Source organism: Chelonoidis abingdonii, chromosome 24 (genome assembly GCF_003597395.2).
Source record: "Chelonoidis abingdonii isolate Lonesome George chromosome 24, CheloAbing_2.0, whole genome shotgun sequence".
Classification (NCBI taxonomy): Eukaryota; Metazoa; Chordata; order Testudines; family Testudinidae; genus Chelonoidis; species Chelonoidis abingdonii.
The window spans coordinates 13,552,444-13,579,360 of NC_133792.1; the positions used below are offsets into that span (position 1 = coordinate 13,552,444).

Consider the following 26,917-nt stretch of genomic DNA (forward strand, 5'->3'; position numbering starts at 1 on the left):
TTGTTGGGTAATAAGTTGAAGATGACTGTGGATAGTACTGCCTCTGACAACGCAAAGAATCAATCTCCTTCTAATAGAAGCAATTAAGACCAAAGAACAAGTTTGTCAATCTTGTCTCCTTCAATTTTTTCAGCAACTCATCTGTATTTTCACTGAAAAGACCATCCCCTTCAACGTTATGTCTGTATCCGTCTCCAGAGAGAAGGAACGAAGTCAAGCACGTCTCCTCAGCATCACTACAAAAGCCAATATGCTAGCAGAAGAGTCCAAGGCATCAAACAAAACTCTAAAGGGAGTTTTTCACCATATTTTGACCTTCCATTGAAATTGTGTTACTCAATCTCCTTTTGTCATCTGGCAACTCCTGCACAAACAGCAATATCTTCTCCCACAAGTGAAACTGATAGCAGGACACGACAGCTTGGTAACTTTCCACCCTAATACCAAAAGATAAAGAAGAGAACACCTTTCTCACTAAGGAAGAATCTTCTTCCCTCTGTCAATAAGGATAAGGTGAGCTTGTCCAGATCTTGCTCTCCTACTGGCAGCAGCCACCACCAGTGACTTAGGTACAGGGTCCCTATGAAAATCCTTCTGAAGGTAAATGATATAATTTGCTAGCTTTCTTGGAGACAGGTTGACAAGAAGCAGGAATAGACCACACGGATTCAGCTGGCCAAAGTAACATCCAAAATAGGTAGGGATAGCCTATTCCTGGAAGTAGCACCAAGAATGTCAAACATTGGATGAGAAGTTTCTTCCACAGGCACTGAAGGCAGATTCAAAGTGGACATCACATGATCCACTAATTCATGAAATAATGTAGTATCCTTAAAAGGGAAGGAGACTGAAGCAACTTCCACATGCTCATCTGGTGACAAATCAGGATCACAGTGTGTGTCCACATGCTCCTGTTCAAAAAGAGAGGCTATCAATTATCAGGCACCACTGTCTGAGATGGACAGATCTGGAGGAACTGGATCTGGGATTTCCACACCACTGGATCCTTAGCAGATGAAAGCTCACTTCTCCATCCATGTGGAGGATAACTGAAAAATTCCTGCAGCAGCTCCCAATAAGGCCAAGACACCAAGGACTGTCAGTCTTCCCAACAACTGAGATTCAGGAGCACTCCCAGAGGAGGACCACCAAAGGGAGGGGCAAACCAGAAAGAAACAGGTCTCTTAATTCTTCCTCTAGCTTCCTTCAGATACGGATCTGGCACTGAATCTGTGACAAAGTGCACTGGAGATACCAAAGGACCTTGAAGGAGGTCAGGATGAAACCTTTGCAAGGATCCTGTAGGAGTCCTAGGAGGAGGAAGTACAGACAGTTCTACTCTCCTTACAGATGAGGAGGCCAGCAAAGCCTGCCTCTTTCTCAAGGTCCTCTGCTTTTTGCTCAGATTGAGGACTGATCAGAAGCCTCACAGCTAACCTGAGATACCATGTAACAGTATTCTGCAGAACTGAAAAAGTAAGTGGAACCAAAGCAGAAGCCAAGGTCAGAGACAAAGAAGTAGACAGCAGTGGATCCAACACCAGACTCATGCTCCTGGCTCCCAAGGCTGACCCCAGAACAAACCTTGACTTTTGGAGCCATAGAGGCTCTGTAAGAATAGAATGGATCCAATAGGACAGCTGGAGCTAACCACGTGGCCCTTGGTTCTGACATAGCAAAGACCTAATTGCAGCAACACTGGGAATTGGAGCCAAAACTGATGGAGGTTCCGACTTCCTGGAATCCTCCAACTGCTTCAGTTTTCTTGAAGTCACAGGAATCAATAGTGCCTCTCATATCTTGGTTCCGATGACTATCTGGATTCCAAGGGTTTAGCTTCAAGAGCCTCCTTCAGGAGAAGCCCTGGCAATGTGTTCTGCCTCTGCTTGTGAGCTCTGGGGTATCAAAGTTCAGCAGATAGAATACTCAGACGGAGAGTGACCTTTCTCAAACACTTCAGGCACCTGACGTGGTCACCCACTGCTGAGAAGGCAGTAGGGCATGAAGCACACCTCCTGAATCTTGGGTTCTTCTTCCTCTTCAGTTCCAGCATCACACAGAAATGAAACACTAACAATTAAGTAACTATTTCTATACTTATATTAACTATTATTAACAACAATAAAACACCAATGAATACTCAAGGAGAAAGAACTCTAGACCCAAACAATTCAGAACGGTTCACTTCCATGCAAGCTCATGGTTGAAAGAAACTGAGGTGGTAGATGATGCTGCGTCCACATATAGCCTCGCTCTCAGACAGCTGAGGGGAGGGGTACAAGAGGATGCAAGAGCACTCTAAGGGATAATGCTAACGGAAGGTTCTGCCATTAGGCATCACTAGGCAGCGCAATACCGTAATATGCAGCCATCCTGAAAAAGAACCAATACTTACGCAAGGACTGATTTTGCCCTACCTCCCCCATCTCCCAGGTTCCCCACTTTCTTAGCAGGACTCTCTCGGTGCTCCAAGAGGTAGTATAAAACAGGCAAAGCCTCCTAAGAGAAGGGAACGTCGCATTAAGACAAGGGAAGGTCCTGATTCCTAGTGCCACAGATGAAACAGCAATTACACATTTGGCAGCAACACTTCCCATGCCTTGGGAACTAACTGAGGAAGTGCACTGCCATTCCTCTTGGGAGGAGTCCCAGGTATAGGGTGACCAGATATCCTGATTTTATAAGGACAGTCCTGATTTTTGGGTCTTTTTATTATATAGGCTTCTATTACCCCCTACTCCCATCCCAATTTTTCACATTTGCTGTCTGGTCATACTAATCAAGGCTCCCCTCTCTCCCTGCTAGTACGGACAGGTGTTGGCAGTTATTAAATCCAGCTGGGGAGGATGGAGAGTAATTGGTTGTCAGGGTGAGTGAAAAAAAAGGACGATTCATGTCCAGTCAAAGAAGGGAACTACTGAGACGGTGACTTCAGTCGGGACACTCCCCCAGGAGGTAGGCCGTGAAACTCCAGAACCTGAGGATAGTCTACAGGCCAAGACTGGAATCAGTTCTAAGAAGGAAGGATGAGACCCTAAACCTGAGAGATGAGCAGGACCCTTTTGGGGAGATGAATGCTATTTAATAAGTTAAACCCCAGGAGAAGGGGAATATTATTTCAAAGACCTTGGTTGTGACTGACTTATTTCCAGCCACCAGAGGGGAAACTGAGTCAGGGGACTGCAGTGGCATTCTATGCCACAAGGGGTTTGCTTGGAGACTATCTGTCTGACTATCTGTAGGCAATGTGCAGAAGGTATTCATCATATGCTTTAGGGATATAAATCTAAATTCCACTGGTGATTCACTATGTATGCTAGCTAGAACTGAATACAATTTGTCATGTGAAACATTTTTGAATGAAAAGAAAAAAAGGCTTTTTCCTTCTCCAAAACCTTTTGGTTTTTGAAAACATTCCAGTTTTCTCATCAAACCATTTTTTTTTTGAAATTTCAAATGTTCAGAGTTTTGTNAAGCACACAACATTTCTCCTTTTAAAGTTACCAAAAGCAACTGTTCTGCAGAGAGGATGAAAAGCCAACAACATTTCATTCCAACAAGGAGTTCAGGGTTTGAACGTGCTCTGGAGAGGAAAAGTGTTGTGCTGCTGAGCAGTGATCACTGCAGCTAAATAAGGAGAACTGAGGGGGGCTGAAGTGCGACTCAGTCCTGCTTGACCAGGAGAGAGCAGCCATTAAGTGGACCTTTGATGTTGGCGTGGAGGGCTCTGATAGTGATGTCCAACAATCTCCCCATCCCATCTCAAAGACAAAATGAGGCATTTGTTTAATTAGCCATGTACATAATGACATTTTTGCTGAGGTCATACAAACATGAAGTCTCATTCACACCCATTTGCACCTCCAAATGGTGCAGATAACATTACACAAGTCATGCCATTGACATCTCTCAAGGCCTAAATCCAATTTCATTTCCATGTTTACTTGCCCCAATTAAGATGCCCTCATGATTTGTTTAATTTTGTAACTCTGAAAGAACAAAGGAAATGAACCTCTCAAAAGACAAAGTTCTGCTTCCCTTCTGCTTTGTAGCTATTTCATTTACTTTGTGTTTATCAGAGTGCAACCCTTGTTTGATAGGGACAGTGCAAATCCATAGCAATTACTGCCATGTGAAAAGTCCCCAGAGCTGGAAATCCCATGAAACACAAATGTTTGCTATATTGCATTTGCTAATCCCAATCAACTCGACAATGATGTCAACCACTTTCTGAAATAATGGGTTTTCCAGAGTAAGGTATCAGGAACTGTGTGTGTTGGAAAGTAAATCAGACAAGCAACTTCAACAATGACTAATTTGCTGTGTGCCAGCAGTGAGAGGACTACTTGTAGTGCTGGTGCTATTATACCAGCAATCTCTGTCCACACTGGCAATAACAGAGCAAACTAAAATGGTGATTAGCCTTGCTGGAAGAAAATCTAATCCAAATAGTATCTGCCATGCGAGTACACTGCTGAGAGCATTTCTGTGTATGGGCACCACGTACATTCCACATGGGCTTGAAGACCACGTGATGGCGAACAAGACATTTTATAACGAAGGCAAGTATGCACACCCAACCATCCCATACATACACACACACTGCACACACATACAAACAAACAGCTCCTCTTTACATTTTTCAACAGAATCTACTTAAGAACAAAACACTGAGAAAATATAGATTAGTTTTGGGGATTGGAGATAATGGACAGAAAGGAAAGGGAAAGGATATCTGACCTAAATTAGAACTGCCCTTGGGTTCTGATTTTTCTGAATATCAATTAGATATCTTTTTCAACATAAATAAGTTGCTTATATACATAGTTAATTATTACAAAGCAAGTGAACATCCTCCAACGCTTCTGAATACAGGCCAGTCTGAAATATCTCACAGACCACTCTCAGTTGTCCTCTGGATCAATTCAGGTGCTCACCTGCCATAAGAACATGCAAAAACTGATCCAGTGGCATTCCAGGAGATGCTGGTCACCTGCAATTTCTGATCCTGAGCCTCTGGGTATGATAAGCTATGCAAACAGGATACCTGGAAAAGATGAAATCCAAATACTAAGCCAACAACCTATGGAGATATAGAGAATTAGGATCTATATTCAGAGACTGAAGAAAGAATCACGTTATCTCCATAGACCAATATCCTGGTCAGAATCCACACTCCCACCCTCTTTTTATAGCAGAAGAGTCTAGGGAGACACAAACTGTGGTTTGTAAATACATGTAAGACAGAAGATTGCCTCCTGTTGAGAGCACCACATGCAAAACTCTGCATGCTCCCACCAAACCAAATGCCCCTCCATAATGTCATCTCACAGTGGGTCCACTCTACTATCTTCAGAGCAATTACGGAAAATACTAAGGAGCCCATACCCCAAAGGCTTGGGGCAGTCCCGCTCCACAACGATGGGGATTTAAGATCTACACTGTGCTTTCAAACCACAATCTGATACGAGGTAGCAATAAACATACCCAGCATGCACCAATCGCTACCAGCTGCCCACATTCCCGGACACGGCACACTGGATAACCATCAGCTCCCCAGGGAGAGCTGCCAAACCACAGGCACTGCAATGACTTCCAGATGCTGCCAGACAATTATTAATACACTATTTCCTGAAGAACATGGCAGGAACATCTAAACTGCACTGGTTGCAGAGAGGAGGAAACTAACCTACTCCAGTTGTAAGCTTCCTTTTGATGAAGCCAGTATTACACACTGTTGCTACTCACAAGGACAGGTTACCTGTCTACACTGATGTGAAGGCAAAAGGAGAAAGAATATTTATTTTCTTATGAACAGAGTCAAGCAATGATAGTCTCAGCACCTGGTACTACAGCCAACTGTTGCTATGGGCACTGTCTAGTATAGTCATATTGCTCTGAATTCTATCAACCTACCGTTTCATTCTGATCTACCCAGTTCACCTCAAAGCCATCGAAGGCATGACTTCTCCAGTTTTTATTCAGCTCTTTGATAACAACATCCTCCACTCCCTGAAGGAATGAGAGTAGGCCAGCATAATCCACAGGAGCTTCCTTCTGGAGATCCAAGTTTTGGATAGTCTCCTCACTTTGATTGGTCTGCATGCCAGCATCCCGGCTGGAATGGGATTGTACTGCAGCCTCTACGGTTGAGATCTCCCCAGTCTGGCAGCTTTTCTGTTGGAAAAAGAATAATGTTCTATAAATGAAACACAACGAAAGATCGGTGCACAGAGACCCATTTAGGTCACTTCCCTTTTGTCATTCCATATACTGAATATATATTCAAAAGGGACCCTGCATATTGGGTTCCTGGCTAACTGGTGGCTTGTATGTACTGTGCAAGAACAGTTCTCAGGCCAATGGAGATCATGTTTCACAAAGAGAAGAAACATCAAATCTAAGTACATCTCTGGCAGGTCACTTTATGGGGCAACCCTGGTTTTAGTCTCAGAGGAACAGAGGTCACTTGCTCCTTGACTTCCCCCAAATCAACAGTGAATAGGTACTCAGGAGAATAAGTAGGAAAGGACAGTCCCAGAGTTATGGGAGTGGAAAACACAGGATCCAAATTTTAACAGATGTATAAGGCACTGGGGTCCACACTATCTATGTACTGTACTACGAGGGTAAGAAAATTCAGTTACTTTTAGCATATTATCAACATGAATGGATATAGCTTCCCCTCATTCTTGCTTCTCCAGTGCAGCATACCTACATAAAAATATAAAAATGGCCACACGGGGTCAGACAAATGGGCCATCTAGCCCAGTATCCTGTCTTCCAACAGTGATGACTGCCAGATGCTTCAGAGTGAATGAACAGAACAGGGCAATTATAGTGTGATCCATCCCCTCTTGTCCAGTCCCAGCTTCTGGAAGCCAGAGGTTTAGGGACACCCACAGGATGGGTTGTGTCCCTGAACATCCTGGCTAATAGCCATTGATGGACCTATCCCCCATGAAATTATCTTATTCTTTTTTTTAACTCAGTTATACTTTTTGCCTTCACAATATCCCCAGCAGTGAGTTCCACAAGTTGACTGTGCACTGTGTGAAGGAGTACTTCCTTATGTTTGTTTTAAACCTGCTGCCTACTAATTTCATTGGGTGACCCCTGATTCTTGTGTTATGCAAAGTAGTAAATAATATTCCCTATATCTAGCTGGGCCTTGAACACAAACACCTCTTCTCCTGCAAGGGCCAGAGAGGAGGATTCCCCCCAGACCTCTGCTCGCAGGCAGCAGCAAGCTGGGGGGGGAAGGGGGGGAGACTTACTCCCTGCACCACACCCACCTCGCACCACTGTCACTGCACATGGTCCTAGGGCCCCTCTCAAGTACAGGAAGCCCTCTCGCCTCTCCTGTGTTGGATGCCACGGAAGGGGGAGCTCTGAGATCACATGTGTGCCTCCTCCCCTGCTGCTATCCCTCTGTAGCCTCGCTGGGGATGAGGCTGCCCCTTGTTCAGCGTGGGGCAGGAGCGGAGATGGGAGGGGGGCTGTGTTGGTGGAGGATCCCCCGGAAAATGAAAGGCTCTGAGGGGGAAGGGCAGGCTCAGGGTCAGCCTGCCCTGGCAGTAGTGGCGGGGGGCACTAGGACCCTGCGACAGTAGTTCATGCAGGGAGGCAGCATGGAGCTGCAGGGGACCTGGGAAGACAAGCGGATGCCGGGTGCAGGAGAAAGGGCCACGGCGAATGGCTCCTGCCCTGCCCCCACAGCCAGCCCGGCCGCTCACCGCCTCGCAGCGGGTCCCCTGGTCTCTTCGCCACAGCGACTCCACATCGGCACCGCGTGCCGCGCTGTCCTCGAACATCCCGGCGGCGGGGGAAAGGCACGCGGTAGCGGGGCGGCTCTCTAGAAGCACAGAAGCCTGGAGTCCCGCTCCCGAGCGGCCCCCGTCCGCCTCTCTAAAGCCGCCATCTTCCCAAGCCAGCCGCGTAGGTTCCCATGGAGACCAGAACGGCACTGCGGAATGACATCAGTTAACAGCGACAATTCCACCGTACTACTGTGACTGGCATGGTCGCCATCTTGGTTATGGGCACAGGGTCTCTTGAGGGAGTGTCCTCGAGACTCCCGTTGTTCCCTCGCCTTATCCGTTTAGGGGGCATTTACCTCGGCTTAGACTCCAGGACGCAATGTGGGGAGGGAACGTTCAGACTGGTCGCAGGAAGCAAACAAGCAGAGCGGGTAGGTGCCAGGAATAAAGATGGCCGCGGTGAGAGCCGAGGACGCAGAAAAGAGGGGAAGGAAGGGAGGGGGGAAGAGGCTCAGCAGCCTGCCTCTGGCAAAGCCATCATGTGGCTCCTCAAATCCTGTAAGGCAGCGGGTCAAACTTTTTTTTACTGGCAACCCCTTTCACATCGCAAGCCTCTGAGTGTGACCCCTTAAATATATAAATAAGTGTTTTTAATTTATAATACTATTATAAATGCTGGAGGCAAGCAGAGTTTGGGGTGGAGGTTGACAGCTCACAACCCCCTGGGGAGTCCCAACCCCCAGTTTGAGAACTTCTTCTGTAGGGGAAGAGGTGTCCTCTATCCCCAGAATGGAGGCAGCCCCAAATCCAACCCAAGAAAGGAGAGGGCTGCAAAGGGAAGATCCAAAATCAGTCCTATGAGGCCCCTGCTGTAATAGCTTCCTACTCAGATTCTGAACCTTAGCGTTCATAAACTGAGAAGCTAACATGAAACCTCCAAGCTTACTACCAGCTTGGATCTGTTCTCACTGCCACCAATCAGGATTCAGGGCTCCTGATCGCCCCCAAGTCGCCCCAACCTATCCCTGGGGGACCCCCCAAGACCCCGAGCCTCTGGGTCTCCTCTATCTCATCCCCCAGCTTCCCCCCTTCCCTGGGTTAGCCTGAGCGATGCCATACTATCCTCCTTGAATACAAACCAGAGAGGGCAATCTACCTCCCCCTGAGGCTATGCATTCAAACCTAGTCAAGCTAACACAAAGAGATTCCCCCCCTCCCTTCGTCCCATAGCCGTAACTAGAGAAAATCTCAAGCAAGTCTTAAAAAGAAAACTTTATATAAAAAGAAAGAAATTACATAGTAAATCAACTCTGCATAAAAATTCATACAGGGCAATTGCTTATAAGAATTAGGAATAACCAGTCTGATTCAAAAAATAGCCAATTTAAACCAGTCCAGCACAGCACACACATGTAAATACAAAACAAAGCATATAACAGCCTATTGCTTTGCTACCTTTGTACTCACAACTTGGTAGTAGACGAGTAGAAAGAAGATTGGAGATAGAAAAAAAAGTTGTTCTCCCATAGCCGAAAGAAACCAAACAGAGGAAACAAAGCCAAACCCACCTTCACTTTTAAAAATCCGGTTTCCTGATTGGTCCTTTGGTCAGGTGTCTGGTTCCCTTTGTTAACCCCTTTACAGGTAAAAGAAACATTAACCCTTAGCTACCTGTTTATGACACCTGCCCTTCTCTTCAGGAGCAAGACTGAAGACTTGCTAGGGCAAGGGTTCTCAAACTGAGGGTCAGGAACCCTCAGGGGGTCACAAGCTGTCAGCCTCCACCCCAAACCCCACTTTGCCTCCAGCATTTATAATGGTGTTAAATATATAAAAATGTGGTTTTAATTGATAAGGGGGTTGCACTCAAAGGCTTGCTATGTGAAAGGGATCACCAGTACAAAAGTTTGAGAACCACTGTGCTAGGGGTCTGCAACTCTGCATTGTGAGAAGGAAGCCTTCTCCCCTGCCCCCAGCCTCTCGCTGCCGGAGTGAGATGGTGCATTGTGAAGAATGTTTGCGGAGAAACTTGATATTCACCAAATAAGGCACATAATCCTTTGACTTTTATACTCTCTAATATCCCATACCTTAGGGGTCCTCCACAGCCACAAGCAGTAACAGTATTTCATCAAATTCAACACAACAGATACCTTAATGGAATTTGGAGATAAGCCCACGATTCCAGTTTGGAGTCCCTAACTCCCCTCCCCTTCTTTAGAATGAATTATTAATACTCATTAGAAACATTTCTAACTACACTGCTTTGATGAATGTACACAATGTAGACTTCAGCAAAGAAGTAGGGAGTGGAATAAAATCTGTATGTGGCAAAGGCACACACTCAATTTTGGCTTAATTTTAATCTTTTTTCTTTAATTAATCTTACTCTGATGATTAAGTATTTGTACTGTGTTTTAAGTGCTGTTTAAATTCTACTCTTAGTTTTTTGGAATCCCACTCTGTTTGAATTGCCAGAGTTGGGCAGTCCATGTCCTATGGAGACGTCTATACCAGAAAGTTGTACCACTCTAACCATACCAGTAAAGTTTGTCTACACTGCCCATGTTATAGCACTGCTGCAGCCATGCTGTGACATGAGCAGTGTAGACACACTATCACCAGGAGACAGCTCTCCCAGCGATAAAAAAAAAAACACCGCGAATGAGAGGTGGTAGCTTTATCACCAGGAGCTGTCTATACTGGCGCTTTTCAACACTAAAACTTTTGTCGCTCAGGGGTGTGCTTTTCCACACCCCTGAACAACTAAAGTTTTAGGACTGAAAGTGGCAGTGTAGACATAACCTTACAACACCCTAGTATAGATGCAGTTTCATCAGTATACAAGTTACACTGCTTAGCCCTGGTCTATACTGCAGGGTTAGGTCGAATTTAGCCACGTTAGGTCAATTTTATAATGCATGCATCTACACAAGCAACCCTGTTCTGTTGACCTAAAGGGCTCTTAACATCGACTTTTGTACTCCTCCGCAGCGACGGGAGTAGCACTAAAATCAACCTTGCTGGGGTGAATGTGGGGTAGTGAGGAGGCAAATGAAAGGTATTGGCCTCCGGGAGTTATCCCAGATCGCTCTGAACAGCACTTTGAACTCCGATGCACTAGCCAAGTACACAGGAAAAGCCCTGGGAACTTTTTTATTTCATTTCCTGTTTGGTCAGCATGGCAAACTCAGCAGCACAGGTGACCATGCAGTCCCCCCAGAATCATAGAGCATAGAATGTTTCTAAACTCCCCCTATCATGTCCATCCCTGAGGTTATCGCAGATTAGAAGGCAAAAAAAAAAAAAAAAAGATCACTCACGATGACATGTTTTCTGAGCTCATGCAGTCCTCCTGCACTGATAGGGCACGGCTTAATGCAAGGAGGCATTCAGTGGCAGAGGCCAGGAAAGAATTAAGTGAGTGCGAAGAGCGGAGGCAGGATGCGATGCTGAGGCTAATGGGGGAGCAAACAGATATGACGACGCATCTGTTGGGGGAGCAAACGGACATGATGAAGCATCTGTTGGAGCTGCAGGAAAGCCAACAAGAGCACAGCCTCCCGGTGCATCCACTGCATAACTGCCTAACCTCCTCCCCATGTTCCACAGCCTCTTCACTCCAAGAACACGGGGTGGGCAGGCTCCAGGCACCCAGCCACTGCACTCCAGAGGATGGCCCAAGCAACAGAAGGCTGTCATTCAAACAGTTTGATTTTTTAGTGAGGCTACAATAAGCAATGTGGCCTTGTCTTTCTCTCCTCCCCCACCCCACCTGGGCTACATTGTCCGTTATCTTTTTTTTTTTTAATTAACAAAGAAAGAATGCATGGTTTCAAAACTATGGTTACTTTATTTCAAACGGGGGAGTGTGGTTGGCTTACAGGGAATTAAAATCAACGAAGGGGGCGGGTTTGCATCAAGGAGAAACACACACAACTGTCACACCGAAGCCTGGCCAGACATGAAACTGGTTTTCAAAGCCTCTGTGATGTGCAGCGTGCCTTGCTGTGCTCTTCCAATCGCCCTGGTGTCTGGCTGCTCAAAATCAGACACCAGGCAATTTGCCACAACCTCCCACCCTGCCAAAAACATCTCCCTCCTACTCTCACAGATATTATGGAGCACACAGCAAGCAGCAATAACAATGGGAATGTTGGTTGCGCTGAGGTCTGACCGATAGCGCCAGCTAGCTTTTAAATGTCCAAAGGCACATTCTACCACCATTCTGCACTTGCTCAAGCTTGCCGTGGTATGGCATCTGCACAGGTAACCCAGGAAAAAAGGCGCAAAACTATTGTCTGCCATTGCTTTCACAGAGGGAGGAGTGACTGATGACATGTACCCAAAACCACCCGCAACAATGTTTTTGCCCTATCAGGCATTGGGAGCTCAACCCAGAATTCCAATGGGCAGCAGAAACCGCGGGAACTGTGGGATAGCTACCCACAGTGCACCGCTTGGTAAGTCGATGCTAGCCACAGTAGTGAGGACGCACTCCTCCGACTTAATGCACTTAGTATGGACATTCGCAATTGACTGTATAAAATCAATTTCTAAAAATCGACTTCTATAAAATTGACCGAATTTCATACCCTTAGTTCCCTTATTAGCAGCTACTTAGCTTGTTTACCTTTCCTTTTCTCCTTGGTCAAAAAAAAAAAAAAAAAAGAAAACACCACACCTCACAGCCAGGAACTTCAGAAAAAAACAGCTGTTTTGAGGGCGAAAACCCCACTCCACCCCACCGGGAATGCCCAATTTCCCGGATTCCCAGCGCCTTGCCTCCAGGCTCGGAGTGCCTGTCCCTGACAGCCAAGCTCAGTGTGTTTGGTGCCTGTGTGTTAGTGCCTCCAATGCAAGCACTAACAAAGTGTTGCATTGCCTCAGGCTTCTTACATAGACAGGACTAAACCATCCCATAAATCACCCAGGCTGTTCCTATCCATCACTGAATGCTCCAAAAGGAGCACCATCTCTAAACAAAGACTTTCCACGTAGATTCATAATCGCACAAAACTCTGCTATCATCAGTGTGACTGCCAATCCCTCATTCACATCCCACTAGAGCCTTATCAGCCTCTACAGCTTCCCTGCACAATGTACCTATTTGTAGATTTGCTGCCTGGGCCTCAGCCCATACCTTTAGACAGCACTATGCCTTAGAGCAACATCTGATACTTCCTTCAGATGCTCTCTACTAGCAGAGGTCAGGACTTCAACTCCAAAGCCCCTCCTTCCATCGGAGGGCACTGCTCTGAAGTCACCTAATGTGGAGCAGCCACAGGGACAGCACTCGAAGAAGAGAAGGTTACTCACCTTGTGCAGTAACTGAGGTTCTTCGAGATGTGTCCCCCTGTGGGTGTCCACTACCCTCCCTCCTCCCGTCTACTTCGGAGTTTCCTTATTAGTCTCTGCAGTAGAGAAGGAACTGAGTGGGGGATGGTCGCACAGCGTTGGTTAACTGCCTGCAGCAGCGCAAGGCAGGGACCACGCATGTGTGACCCAACTAGCACTGCTACTAAAAGTCTCCAACTTTGAGTGCAGGGGAGCACGAACACTTAAAGTGGAGCACCCACAGGGACCGCACTCAAAAAAGAACTATTTCCATATGCAAAGGGGAATAAGCTATACCGATATAACTGTGTCCATGCTAGGGCTTGTACAAGTATAACTATATCAGTACAACTTTCAAGTGTAGACCAGTTCTTTTTAACATGGTGAACACATGGGATAAATTCAGTCCTGCAATAAACAGATCTAAATCAATCCATGTACTTCTTCAATTGAGTTGTTGCCACTCATTCCAGGGATGAATATGCCCCATACATAAAAATCAAGATATATGGGAACAAATTCAGCCAGGTCTATACTACAGATTTCTGTTAATATAGCTATGTCGGTCAATGGTGTGAAGAGGTGTGATCCCAACCCTGACTGACATACCTTTGCTGTTTTAGCCCCTAGTGTAGACACAAACTGACAAAACTGTGCTTTTACTGTTATTGCTTGATTCACTTGGTTTTACTATACCAATATAGCTGCATCCACACTAGGAATGCTTTGCCAGTATAGTATACTAGTATTCCTCCTATTCCAGTAAAACAGCAGTACAGCCGCACCTCTGCAGCACTGTACATATAGACATGCCCCAATGCAGATGTAGCTTCTGAATGGACATAACTCCACTAAAGTCAAAGAGATTTGCCCCCAGTTATGCCATAGCTCAATTTGTTCTACTCTGGCAATTGAACAAGGAACAATTATCAGATAATAATGATACTTTATAGTAATACTTCACCCTTCTCTAGCATCTTTCACTTGAGAAATATTAGCGAAGTAAGACTTCCAACACAGATATGAGGTAGAAATAATTATTATACTCATTTTACGGATACAGAGAATGAGGTAGAGAGAGATTAAGTTCACCCAAAGTCAAAAGAAATCAGGGGCAGAACTGAACAGAAGTCTCCCAGTTCCCAGCCCTGTGCCTTCCTCTATCACTCAGCTCCTCCTGGTTTATTTAGGCCTTCATGAAACTCTAATTAGTATATCTTCACAAAACAACAACATCTAGCTCTTACATAGTGCTTTTCCTCAACAGATCTTTACAAAAGATGTAAATGCTACACCCATATAAGCAGTGTAACCCAAACCCCATTTGAGCATGACACCTAGCCACTTAATACAGTATTGGGAACAAAAGGACCACTCCTAGTTCAATAAGCCATTAATGAGGTCTACAGACATTTTTTTAAACCTTCTATTTGCTACTGATGTGAATCTAATATGCTGTATAAACTCAGATAAAGCTATTGTATTATGTTTGATATCTGCATGGATACTACAGTGATAAGTGCAATACAAGAACCTATAAAGAAAATAATATCTGCAATAATTGTATAATTATCTTCACAAAGAGAAAGTAACAGGTACTAAATGGCTCTTTAATCTAGCTGAGAAAGGCATAACAAGAATCAATGGCGAAGAAGCTGAAGCCAGACAAACGCAAATTAGGTGCTTTTTTTTTTTTTTTTTTTAAACAGTTAGGATGATTAACCTTTGGAACAAACTACCAAGGAAAGTGGTGGATACTTCATCTCTTGGAGTTTCAGATCAAGATGTCTTTCTGGCAAACTATGAACTCACATGTGTACATTTACTTACTCTGTGCCCCAGATGCTGCACCTCATGAGGCTACGATAATACTTTGTGCTTAAAATGATATTTTCCATTTGCAGATCTTCTCTAGCTTTATTAGAGAAGTGCATGATTCCCATTTTACAAATAAGGAAACAGAGGCACAGAGAAGTTAACTGACTTGCCCAAGATCACAAAGCAAGTCCCATTATTCTGTGGTAACATGTACTGTTTTACCAGTGCAAGGGTCTGTACATGGATTGTAATGGGCTGATATCATGAAAGTATCCTTCACTCTCATTTTCTCCTGAGTTTAATACTTGGAAAACCTGACAAAATCCAGACTGCAGAACTTCTCTTTAGATTTCCAGCAGGCCAGTTTTAAGTATGATCTTAGCAATACTTTACTCCCCTTGTTCCCTTTTCTGCTCTTTCTGTTGGCACTTGATGTTTTAAACATTAATTTGTAAAGCAATTACAAAAGACTTGCAGCACAAGAGAAATAATGGGAGCAATGCACTGTTTTTCTCACAGCAGGACTCCGGTCCCTTGTCTGGAGAAAATACTTGTGTTCCACCTCATAGTGAATTCATTCAGGACCCATACTGCTGTCTCATAAAACAGCGCTTTGCTCCTAATATTGCTGAAATCCTAGCATAGCACTTGCTGGGAAATTCTTATTCCTCGGGACATCAGCAGACTCTACAGCTTGAAGATGTTTAAGGACATTGAGAATCAATCTCTCCCAGTGATTGAGATAAAAATAAAATTCCCTATTCAAACTCAGCCACTCCACTAAAAAATGCGAAGTGGGTGTTGTTTACAGGGTTCTTTGACCAAAATGCAGTAAATAGTAAGTACAGAAAGTAGAGTGTTTCTGAATCTCAGAGTTTACTGTATGCTAGACAACTTTACTGAACATTTGAACCTGACTGAAAACGAGTATTTCAGAAAAGTTCTCAGCAGTATATAAGCTAAACATTTATAATTTAAAACAGAGAGCCTGCTGCAGTCATTGCTAAATTAGCTTTAATCAACATGATTTCCACATATAAAACATTAGTTTATTAATAATTATAGAGTATCAAATATATGCAATGCTTTACAACCAGAGATTAAGACAGTGGTTTTCAAACTTTTTTTCTAGCAACCCAGTTGAAGAAAATTGTTGATGCCCACAATCCAACGGAGTTGGGAATGAGGGGTTTAGGGTGTGGGAGGGGCTCGGGGCTGGGGCAGAGGGTAAGGGTGCAGGAGTGAGGGCTGTGGAGTGGGGCCAGGAATGAGGAGTTCAGGGTGTGGGAGGGGGCCCAGGGTTTGCAGGGGCTCAGGGCTGGAGCAGGGGGCTTGAGATGTGGGAGGGGTCAGGGGTCTGGGCTGGGGGTGCAGACAATGGGGTGTAATCGGGAATGAGCGGCTTGGGGTGCAGGAAGGGGTTTCGGGTGGGGAGGGCTCAGGGCTGGGGCAGGGGATTGGGAGCAGGGTTGGGGTGCGGGCTTACTTCAGGTGGCTCCCAGTCAGCGGCACAGCAGGGTGCTAAGGCAGGCTTCCTGCCTGTCCTGGCACCATGCACGGACTGTGCTGCGCCCCAAAAGCGGCCAGCAGCAGGTCTGGCTCCTAGACAGTGGCGCACAAGCAGCTTCACATGACTCTCGCCTGCAGGCACCAGCCAATGGGAATGCAAAACCAGTGCTTGGGGTGGGGGCAGTGTATGGAGCCCCGTGGCCCCACCCCCACCATCTAGGAGCCAGACCGGCTGCTGGCCACTCCCAGGGCGCAGCATGGTGTCAGAACAGATAGGAACTAGCCAGGCAGCACCACCAACAGGACTTTTAACAGTCCAGTCAGCGGTGCTGACCAGAACCGCCGTGACCCAATGCCTTACAGTCTGCGACCCAGTACTGGGTCACAAAACGCAGTTTGAAAACCACTGGATTAAGACACTTTACCTGCCAAAATAATAATTCCTAGCATTTACTGCACTTCACAAGTTCAAAGTACTTTAAAAACATTAATTAATTGACAGAAGACAATTTGAAATAAAATATCTGTCTCCTAGATTAGCAAGTGAGATGATAAAGTTGGGATTTAAAATATGTGAAATGATGAAAATTCTCAAACCGGCAATATTTTCAGCAAGTACGGTGCAAAGTTAGCGTAACAGTTATATACATTCCCTGGTAATATGCTGCACATGTCTGAACTTCTTCCATAAGTATGAGATGTGACCAAATAACAAAAGGAGAGGCCAAGTGTCCTTTTAGAGAGTGATGATTTTGTTCTTGGGTCATTAGAAATCCAGGATCTCTGATCTGCTTGAGAGTTTCACCATATCAACTGTGTTTGAACAGAGTAATCAGCATTTCTTCTCTCTCGTGTGTGAGAACACAAATGGCAACATCACAAACATACAGAATTTTCTGGTTTGAGATGTTAATACTGAACTGAAAATGGAGTGGAATTATGGGTATTTTAAAAAGAGGGATTTTCATCAGCCTCATATTAACATATTGCTAATAGGTGACAACAAAAGTGGCTCTTTTTACAACCTGACCTATGTTTTCTCTGCTTTGTGCTACACAAGACAGGACATTAGAAAGTTCAATTTTCTTTTTATATATCTATATAGATAGATATATAAAATGGAGCAGATCAGCAACAGGAAACAGACAAGAGCAGGAAAAGACTGAAAAGGGAAACAAAGCATGGAATGAAGGAGCACTGGGAGACATAACAGGAGGAGGAAGGGAACATAAGGGAGCTGAGGTGAAGGATACAGCATATTTCTGCTCTTTAGGTTAGGGACCATTTCTTTGTAGAGTGCTTCTCTAGGCACTATTGCAATTCAATTAACAATTTTGGGTAGAATGGGAAAGTATGAAAAAGACACCATAGATATCAATGGGGAATGAGCAAAAACAGGGCTCTTTTTGTTGCTAACCTTTGAGGTTTTATTACGTGATTTTCCATATGATGTATTATAAATGTAACGGAATGCTAGATATAATATAATATAGTTCAGCCAGTAGGTGGCGCTGTGCATAAAATACCCTATTTAAGCAAACCTCAGCCATACCTGGCAGAGCACTTATTAAAGGATCTTATAATGAACACATCTGGTCTTGTGTACATAAGCAAGCTCTGTGGCCAATCCATATCTGAAACAGAAGAAATGAGATGGTTTCAGGAATAAATTAAGACCAGAAACAGAAGAAAAACCAATAGCAACAGTTGCAAACAGAAGGAACAGCAGCAAAGGTTGCAGGATCTCATCAACATGCACTCTTCAATGCCCAAGAGAACTTCAGCTTTGACAATCTTTCAGAATATATGGCGTGGAAACAATTTTTTGCAAGATTTAGTATTGCTACCAAGTTCTACAAGAAAACTCATGATATACAGGTATCTTCTTTAGCTTATGATCTGGGGAAGCAAGCAGATAATATGTTTAAATCATTTGACTTTACTGAAGAGTCACAAAGATGACTATGAAAGAGTTCTGACTACGTTTGATGCATACTTTTATACTCAGAGAAATGTGGTTTACGGAAGAGCATGTTTTAACCACAGAATTCAAGAACCAGGAGAAAACGTTGGAAATTTTATAAAAGAGTATGGCACACATTGGCTGACAACTGTGATTTTGGGCAAGCAAAATATGAAAAAAATCACACAGGCTAGTTATTGGGTTAAGAGATAAAAACCTTTCATGCAGTATATGCATAACTCTACCAAACACACTCTGGAGAGACTAGCTGAAGATTTAAGCAAATTCAGCAGACATCGTACCTGGTTGTTGTGGACTATTTGTCAAGTATGTAGGAAATAATGTATTTGAAATACATAACATGTTGCAGTGTTATCGAAAAACTGAAATGCACTTTTGCTCACTTTGGTATTCCAGAACAACCAGTGACAGACAACAGGCCACAACTCACTGCAGCAGAATTTAAGTCATTCCAAATTATATACGATTTGTTAAAGCAGCAGAGAATCCTGTGGCACCTTATAGACTAACAGACATTTTGGAGCATGAGCTTTCGTGGGTGAATACCCACTTCGTCAGATGCATATACATCTGACGAAGTGGGTATTCACCCATGAAAGCTCATGCTCCAAAACGTCTGTTAGTCTATAAGGTGCCACAGGATTCTCTGCTGCTTTTACAGATCCAGACTAACACAGCTACCCCTCTGATACTATATACTATTTGTTCAGATTACTAGCAGCCTTCATTATCCACAAGCAAATGGAGAGGCTGAGAGAGCTGTGCTCACAGCCAAGAAAATCCTACAGCGGGAAGATTCATTCCTTGCTCTTCCGTGTTTACAAATAAACATTAATAGCTGCTACTGGATATACTCCAGCACAACTCCTAACAGAAAGACAACTCAAAACTGTTTTTCCAACTTAGGATAATAACATATCTCCAAAGTGGCCAGACATGAAGGAAGTAGCCAAATTGATAAGGATTCTGGGAAAGCTAGAACTAGAATTCTAGAAAAGTGTGACAGTCCACTTTACAACACATCACTCAGCTAGAAAACTGCTAGATCTAAAATCTGGTTACCATGTTCATGTCAAAGTGATGGAGAAAAAGCATGAACAACTACAATTGTCGTAAAGAAAGAGAATTCAGCATCCAGAGCATATGTGATTGAGACCAACAGCCACAGTGGAGAGTTCAACAGAAACCATCAACATCTACAGTTTATTCCTCAGAAAGAACAATCAACAGAGCAAATATAACCCACAAATGCAACCCACACAGTTCCTGGGTGTGGTACGCTGTCCCATTTAGTGGAAAACCACTTAGCGATTAATGAGTCTGATTCAGCCTTCACTAAACAGCCATGTGGCTTTTAGCTCATTTAGTAGAGGCTCATGCATTTAGCTCCAGAGGTCCCAGGTTTAATACTGTCCATCAACTCTACAGATGGCAGATGCAGACCAAAATAATGAGGACTCAAGGATTTCAAACTAACCACAGCCAATTTGCAACTAATGGACAGCCAGATAACCAAGTTATTATGTGTTCAGGCTATATAATTAGAAAACCAGTATGATTCAGAGACACGTAACAGACTCATCCGTGAAGAATTTCAAAGATAGTGGGATAGGGTATATTTTGTAAATTGAAGCAACACAGAACTTAAAAGGAGTGATGTAATGGAATGCTAAATCGTATTATATTGTTCAAGTTATTCTAAGTTATTTAAAAAGAACCTAAGCCATACCGGCAGATCATTAAAGGATCTTATGATGAACACATCTGATGTGTATAAGCAACTCTGTAGCCAGTCCTTATCTGGTACAGAAGAACATGACAATAAATAGCATCAACTACCAATTAAGTCGCAGATCAATCAAGTTTGGTAGGGTTTGTGGGTTTAATCCTTTTAAATATTTTGGGCATTAATGACCTCTTCCTTTTTGCAGGAATTGCTAAACTCACATCCAAGCACCTACACTGCAAAGGCGACCCTTAATAAAAGGGAGAAAAAAAACAGGAGACAAAAATTATAGCCAAATGTAATAAGAATGAGAATGACCACTGGGGAAGTATGGTGTGGTGCTCACAACAATAGGGCACCAGAAATCAGGACCCCTAGATTCCACCCCAAGATCTGTCACTAACTTACCAAGTGACTGGGAAAGTTGCTTGTCCACTCTGTGCCTCACTTCACCAGCTTATATAATGGACACAATAGTACCTCCTAGATTTGGGGGGGCGGGGTGTGAATTAACATTTGTAAAATAATTAAAAATCTTCTGAAGGAAAGTCCTATAGCAAAATATTATTTATTATTATAAAAGCAGTCACCACTGCAGAAGTATCATTTTTAAAAGGGCATCTAGAAACATATAGCCAAATTCAGCTCAGTTCTACTCTTGTAGTAATTCTACTCAGGCTATGTCTACATTGCAAGTACTATGGCTGTATAGCTGCAACTATACCATTGCAGCACAGTAGTAAATTTTTCCAGCACAGTAATAAATCAAGCTAGATTGATAGAAGAATTCTTCCACTGACCTAGTGGCATCCATATTGGGCTGAGGGCATTTTAACTAAGCCTTTTGACCTAAGTTTTGGTGTAGACCAGGCCTAAGGTTTACACTGCATTTACACTGATGAGAATAAAAGTAGGAATTGGCCAGTAGTTTCTGCCTGCTCTTAAGCAAACATTTACTGATTTTTTGTTTATTTAAAATGTGCAATTTTAAATACTCAACATAGTATCTGAGCATAGATTCAGGCCTCATCTACACTTTAAAGTTTTACTGGCATAGGTAGGAGGGTGAAGCAAAAAAACCGTCCCATACTCCAGACCAACATAGCTATCCTAGGAAAAGCCCTAGTGTATATGCAGTGTTACTGGCAAAAAATTCATTTTGCAAATAGACTTTATTTCATTTGGGAGAGTAGTATAAACTATATCAACAAAAGAACTCTTTCTAGTATAAGCTGCATCTCCACTAGGAGAGTTTGCAGGTATAGCTTCACCAGAAAAGCCTTTGTAGCATAGACAAGGCCTCAAAGTAGCTTCTGAAACTGTAAATAAGAAGATCATACCTTTATTAGCCTCTTTCATTCACCTTAAAGGATCTCAGAGCGCTTTACAGACTACACACACAAGCAACTCTACACAACTACTTAGCATCTTAGAATTATAAAGGACAAATACCACACCAGCAAAAACTACATGGGGGATTTAGGGAGGCAGAATATAATAAATATCCAAACTGGAATATGGCCAAGATACCAATTTAAACATTCCTACTGTTGCAAAAAATGCCAAGTGATTTCTAATGACCAGAAATGGTTTTGTATTCCATTTGAAGAATGGGACACTGGCCCAGCATTGAAAAGAAACAGATACTGAATCACCAACACTACCACTTCATTCAAATTTCTGTAGGATTCCCATTCAAAAACTAACTCCAAGCTAACCCTGCTTATCTTGTGACAGCTGGAGTAATCTAGGCCTACATACACACTTAAATAGAAGCCATATAGTTCAATGATGCATTTGGAGAGTGACCTGAATGAAGTCTGGAGGTAAAACCCAGGAAGAGGGCTGTAGACTCGTTGTGCCACTCAGAATGAAAGCGAGGCCTGGAAACATTTTAATCCAAAAGGATGTGACACCTCCACTCCCTGCTTTCCCTTTGTTCCTCATTTTCACTTTGATCAGATTATTCAAACTTTCCCTGTCTGTGCTACCAATGATGTAAACTGTACTGTACAGGCATTTTAACCTTGCTGGAGTATACCCTACACAAGTGCTGCTTATACCACAGCTTACATCACTGATAGCACCAGTACATCTGGATTGAGGCTGAAAAAACAAACTTCCTCGTGTTGTCAAGCCTACAAGAACTGATTCCAGTATTGGGAAGTGACAAGAGATAATTTATAAAGGAATAAACACAGAGCATCTCTTTATACAGCTCATTTCCAAAGATCTGGGCACTAAATGTGTTAATGAGGACTCTGAGACTTCATAATTAATGATATTAGCATTTCTTTGTTATTCTCTAGGACACTAGCACCCAGTTGACATTTCAATGGCAGTCTGGTAGTTTTCTTTGTTATTATTATCCAGAACTGGAGTTATAACTTCATTCCCAGAAAGCAGTACTGCATGAAAATACAAGGGCCTTGAAGGAAACCATGCTGGGTGCTGAATGCATGTCAGTGAAGTCTTCCTAGTCCAGAAAGTGTCTCCTCAGACACAGACCTTCCTCTCTTCTCTTCCCTTCCCCCATCCACTGTGCTTATCCTTGCCACTAGAATCCTTCCCACTAGAATCCTTCCCGTAGGCTCCTTAGAAATAGCAATAGCTCAGAGTTTTCAAAATGTTGAATTCCACACATTCAAATGGAAGAGTATTGACCAAAAGTAGATTGCAATCTGGAAGTAGAAAATATTCGGACAAGCCTGACTCGCCAGATGCAGTTAAAAAAAAAAAAAAAAAAAGGGAACGAGGAGTACTTTTGCCACCTTATAGACTAACAAATTTTTTGGGCATAAGCTTTCGTGGGCTAGAACCCACTTGGGTTTTAGCCCACAAAAGCTTATGCCCAAATTGCCCACGAAAGCTTATGCAAATAATTTTTAGTCTCTAAGATGCTCCTCGTACTTTTTGCTGATACAGACTAACATGGCTACTACTCTGAAACCTGTTGTCAAAAAGAATCCCAGAAGTGGCAGATTTGATAATGGATGTACAAAACTATGGGGGGGGGGGGGGGAATGTCTTCCCTCTGTTTTGCCCACTTCAGTGCAGAACAAAGAAAATATTTTCCAATCATGACAGTGCAAAACCAAGAAACAGATGATAAGTATATTTCCTTGTACAATTCCTGTGAGGGTTTGTGATATTTTTATTTGCAAGAGAGAAAGGATTATCTTGTCATAAAGATGAAAGCGACTATGCTAAAAATATCACTTTACGTGACAGACCTGATCCCATGTATATTCTGTCAAGTCCTATCAGCTTATGTTTACTTCTGTTAGCACTGCAGAGCTGTACCAGCTACTGGACAGCAAGCTGAAAGACTGTAAGTTCTGTGTGGTAGGGACTGATTGTGTTTGTACAGCACCTAGCACAATAGGATTTAGTCCACAACTGGGGCTTCTTGACACTACCACAGTACAAATAAATTAATAAATATTATAAATAGAACTATAATAGTGTTCACACACCAGTAACAGAACTGTTAATTAAGTTCCACTTGCAGAATATTTCTTGTCAGTGATATGTAAGGAAACATCATATTTAGTGGTAAAACCTGAAGATTAGGAGTCAGGATTCCTGAGTTCCAGTCCCAGCTCTAGTGTGGGCACTTACCTGCTCTGTGACTTAGTTTACCTATCAATAAAACAGTTTAATACTTTCCTCACAAGGGTGTTTTAGAAACTCTACTTTTAAATCTTAAAGTGCTTTGACATCCTAAGATCACAAGTACAAAGTACATAATCTTAAGTATAAAGTTTTATTATGGCATAACATTGTATATGTTAAATCCTTGTCTTATACATTTAATACTTTTCCTTTTTACTCCTGCTTTGTCTTTTTTTCCCATTGCACCTATCCAAGGCTATGGCACACTGAAAACATTTAAAAGGTGTTAGACTGAAACTAAAGAGTTACAAATAAAGCACTTACTCCTCACTGAGTGATGTTCTGTGTGTTTATTTTAATCTGATATTTCCTGGGTAGAAACAAGAGGATACTCCTCCACAGAGTGCAAATATCAATAGAATTTCTCTCTCTCTCTCTCTCTTTCCATAACAAGGGAAGTCTTTCATGATTCCCAAGAAAACAGCTGCCCCTGTGTGAGTGTCCGTGGGCCGAAGGGCCGGGCAGGGGCTCATGGGGGGTGGGGGTGTCTGTTGGCCGGGCAGGTTTGGTCCCAGCACCGTGTCTACCAGCAGCATGCAGCAGACATACGGTGACAATGAAAGAAGTCAAGAAACGATTTCTTTCCCTTTTCTTTGGGGGGGGGGGGGGAGGAGGAATGGAATACACATAGTATGATATTCTTTTCTTCTTCATTGCTAGGCTCTAGGCCCAGGGGCCAAATTCTGAGATTTTACTCAATCCTTATTCAGAAATCAATGGGAGTTTTCCAGAGTAAAAGCTGAATAACAGCTTCAGGATTTGGCCAGGACCAAAATCCTAGAAATTAAACACATCCAATTCTTACTTGTAGAGAACTCATGAGTTTTCTCCTAATTTTCCTGTGAGAGAACAAGTCATTTGAAACACTCTGTATGGGAAAACCCACATAAGGGCTTACTATGATTCAATTCAGTATTTCTGTTCCCCCCCTTTCATAAGGACTAAATAAGCTAAAATATTTTTAACAAAATTATGTGTGAGCAGCAGAGCAACTGACACAAGTGTGTCTAGAGCTTTATTTTTTTTCAGGATAATGTTTTACAACTATCTAACACTAGTTTCCACCTGTTTTGATTCAATCTTCTGCTGAGTTTAGTCCTGAAACTAATCTATATAGCACCAGATCTTCTCCCTCAGTAATGAGAGTTTATACAGTTGGAATTTAAGAGCCCTCCCTGTCAGAGAGAGCAGAACTAGCTGTTACTCCTCCTATGAATGATCTCAAGGTCTGTCCACACATGGAAATTGTCCAACATAGTTATAGGAGAATAAGTTATTTCACTAGGGCCATGCTGGAATAACTACCAGTGTGGACAATAACTCCATTTTGGAAGACCTTTCATACATTGGTCAGTTCCTCCAACAATTCCTCTCAAAAGTCCACTTGTTATCAACACTTATTGTTGGAAGGAAACCAGTTACTATAAAGCACTGAAATGAAATGCAGGAACAACAAATGACAATCTTCAGATGAATCCAGGTAAACGTCTTGTTTTCCAGCCCTTTACTAGGAGCCAGAATCATTGCCATTATAGTTAATGAAACACTTCTAATGTTGCTTTTAATGGGAGCTGAATCAGGCCTTTAATTCTCTGCAAAACTAACAATTATGCAACTCTGCTGAGGATGCAAGAATATCCAGCTATGTAAAGCCATCAAGTCAGTGAGGAAGTCAGAAATCTGCCCCTGCAAGTGAAATCAGTGCAAGTGCTAAAGAACCAAAAGAGCCATAGATACATTGGTCATACACCCTGCCACATTAAATCTCTTACATTTCAGACCAGGATAAAGCTGTAAATTACATGCACAAGAGAAAGACAATATCTACATCTGGAAGTGGTAGAGCCACGTGTGGACTGCATGACAGTATTTAAATATTTCTGCATTAGAAAACTGCAGCTGGATAGTACTGGCTTTAACAGCAGCTTCTGTGAACATGTCTGTGTACAAGTGCGTAGCAAACAATCAATCACAAACACTGTCTAACAGGGTACCATCTGAGACCAGAAACAGAGCAATCCAACTGCCTCAGATATAAAAAGGTGCAAGTCAGGGAGAAGGGAAGCTCCTTCAATCAAATGTCACCCTTCTCACTCTATAGGGCGGAGGGAAGGAGGGATGTCACAATTTTCATAGAATGGGCCACAAACATAGAGAAATTTTCTTCTAGACCATCAACCCCCCATTCTCTATCACATAGACCACTTTCCCTCTTATTTGCAATCGTACATCTTTGTAGCAACACAATTGCTTACATAGTAAAGTAACACAAGAAAAGCATTTAGAGTAAAAAAAATTCAAAGTACCTAAGTGACTTAAGAGCTTGAGTCTCATGTTCATTAGTGTCTCGGGTATGTAGAAGCAAGTCCCAATTACCTTCAGTGTCCCTTAGGTACTTTTGAAAACTATATCCTTCCTGTATTTTAGCTGCCTCTTTATGTGATTTAGCAGCTGGAAAGGAGAACTAATACCAAGAGCAGCTTTCCACAGACAATGAGCAAGTGCTCCATAGACCACTAGCGGTCCACAAACCATAGTGTTACAGCTGCTGTCATAGGCAATATTATAGATGGGGTTTAGTTAGTTATGTTTAAAGGGGACTCTACTCAACCACCAAAAAAAGATAATTATTTACACTGAATTATACTGCTGTATATGATGTTGACAACTCACTGTTGATAGCCGTGGCAGCGCTGTGACATGGGCAGTGCAGTCACACTTTATCACCAGGGGAGAGCTCTCCCAGCGATAAAAAACCCCACCCCAAATGAGCAGTGCTAGCTGTCTGTAATGGCGCTTTTCAGCACTAAAACTTTTGTCACTCAGGGGGGTGTTTTTTCACACCCATGAATGACTAAAGTTTTAGCTCTTAAAGTGCCCGTGTAGACACAGCGTAAATCACTAGGCCACCACCCTGCTTCAGAGACTCTTGTCATCTCACAAGTATTTACATGCATCGGTTTGGATGCAACAACTGCGAAGACACATGCAAGATTCTTCAGGCATTATCTAACCATTCAACACTAATGTGAGTGTCTGACTGGGAGGGTCTATGGCTACTGGAGATGAACAAACAGTTAGGAGAGAAGCATTTGCCTGTTTAACATA

At 43.1% G+C, this 26,917-nt stretch overlaps 1 protein-coding gene across 1 annotated transcript in view; it reads right to left on the minus strand.

Annotated features, from left to right (window-relative positions):
• DYNC2I2 (dynein 2 intermediate chain 2) overlaps positions 1 to 26,917 on the minus strand; it is a 41,100-nt gene that overhangs the window by 7,211 nt on the left and 6,972 nt on the right. The window contains exons 3-6 of the mRNA XM_032797653.2: positions 7,737 to 7,966; positions 5,917 to 6,177; positions 4,938 to 5,047; positions 337 to 437 (exon numbers count right to left, since the gene is read on the minus strand). Of these exons, the coding sequence (XP_032653544.1) occupies positions 337 to 437; positions 4,938 to 5,047; positions 5,917 to 6,177; positions 7,737 to 7,814 (550 nt within the window). The 5' untranslated portion in view covers positions 7,815 to 7,966. The remainder of the gene's footprint in view (positions 1 to 336; positions 438 to 4,937; positions 5,048 to 5,916; positions 6,178 to 7,736; positions 7,967 to 26,917) is intronic.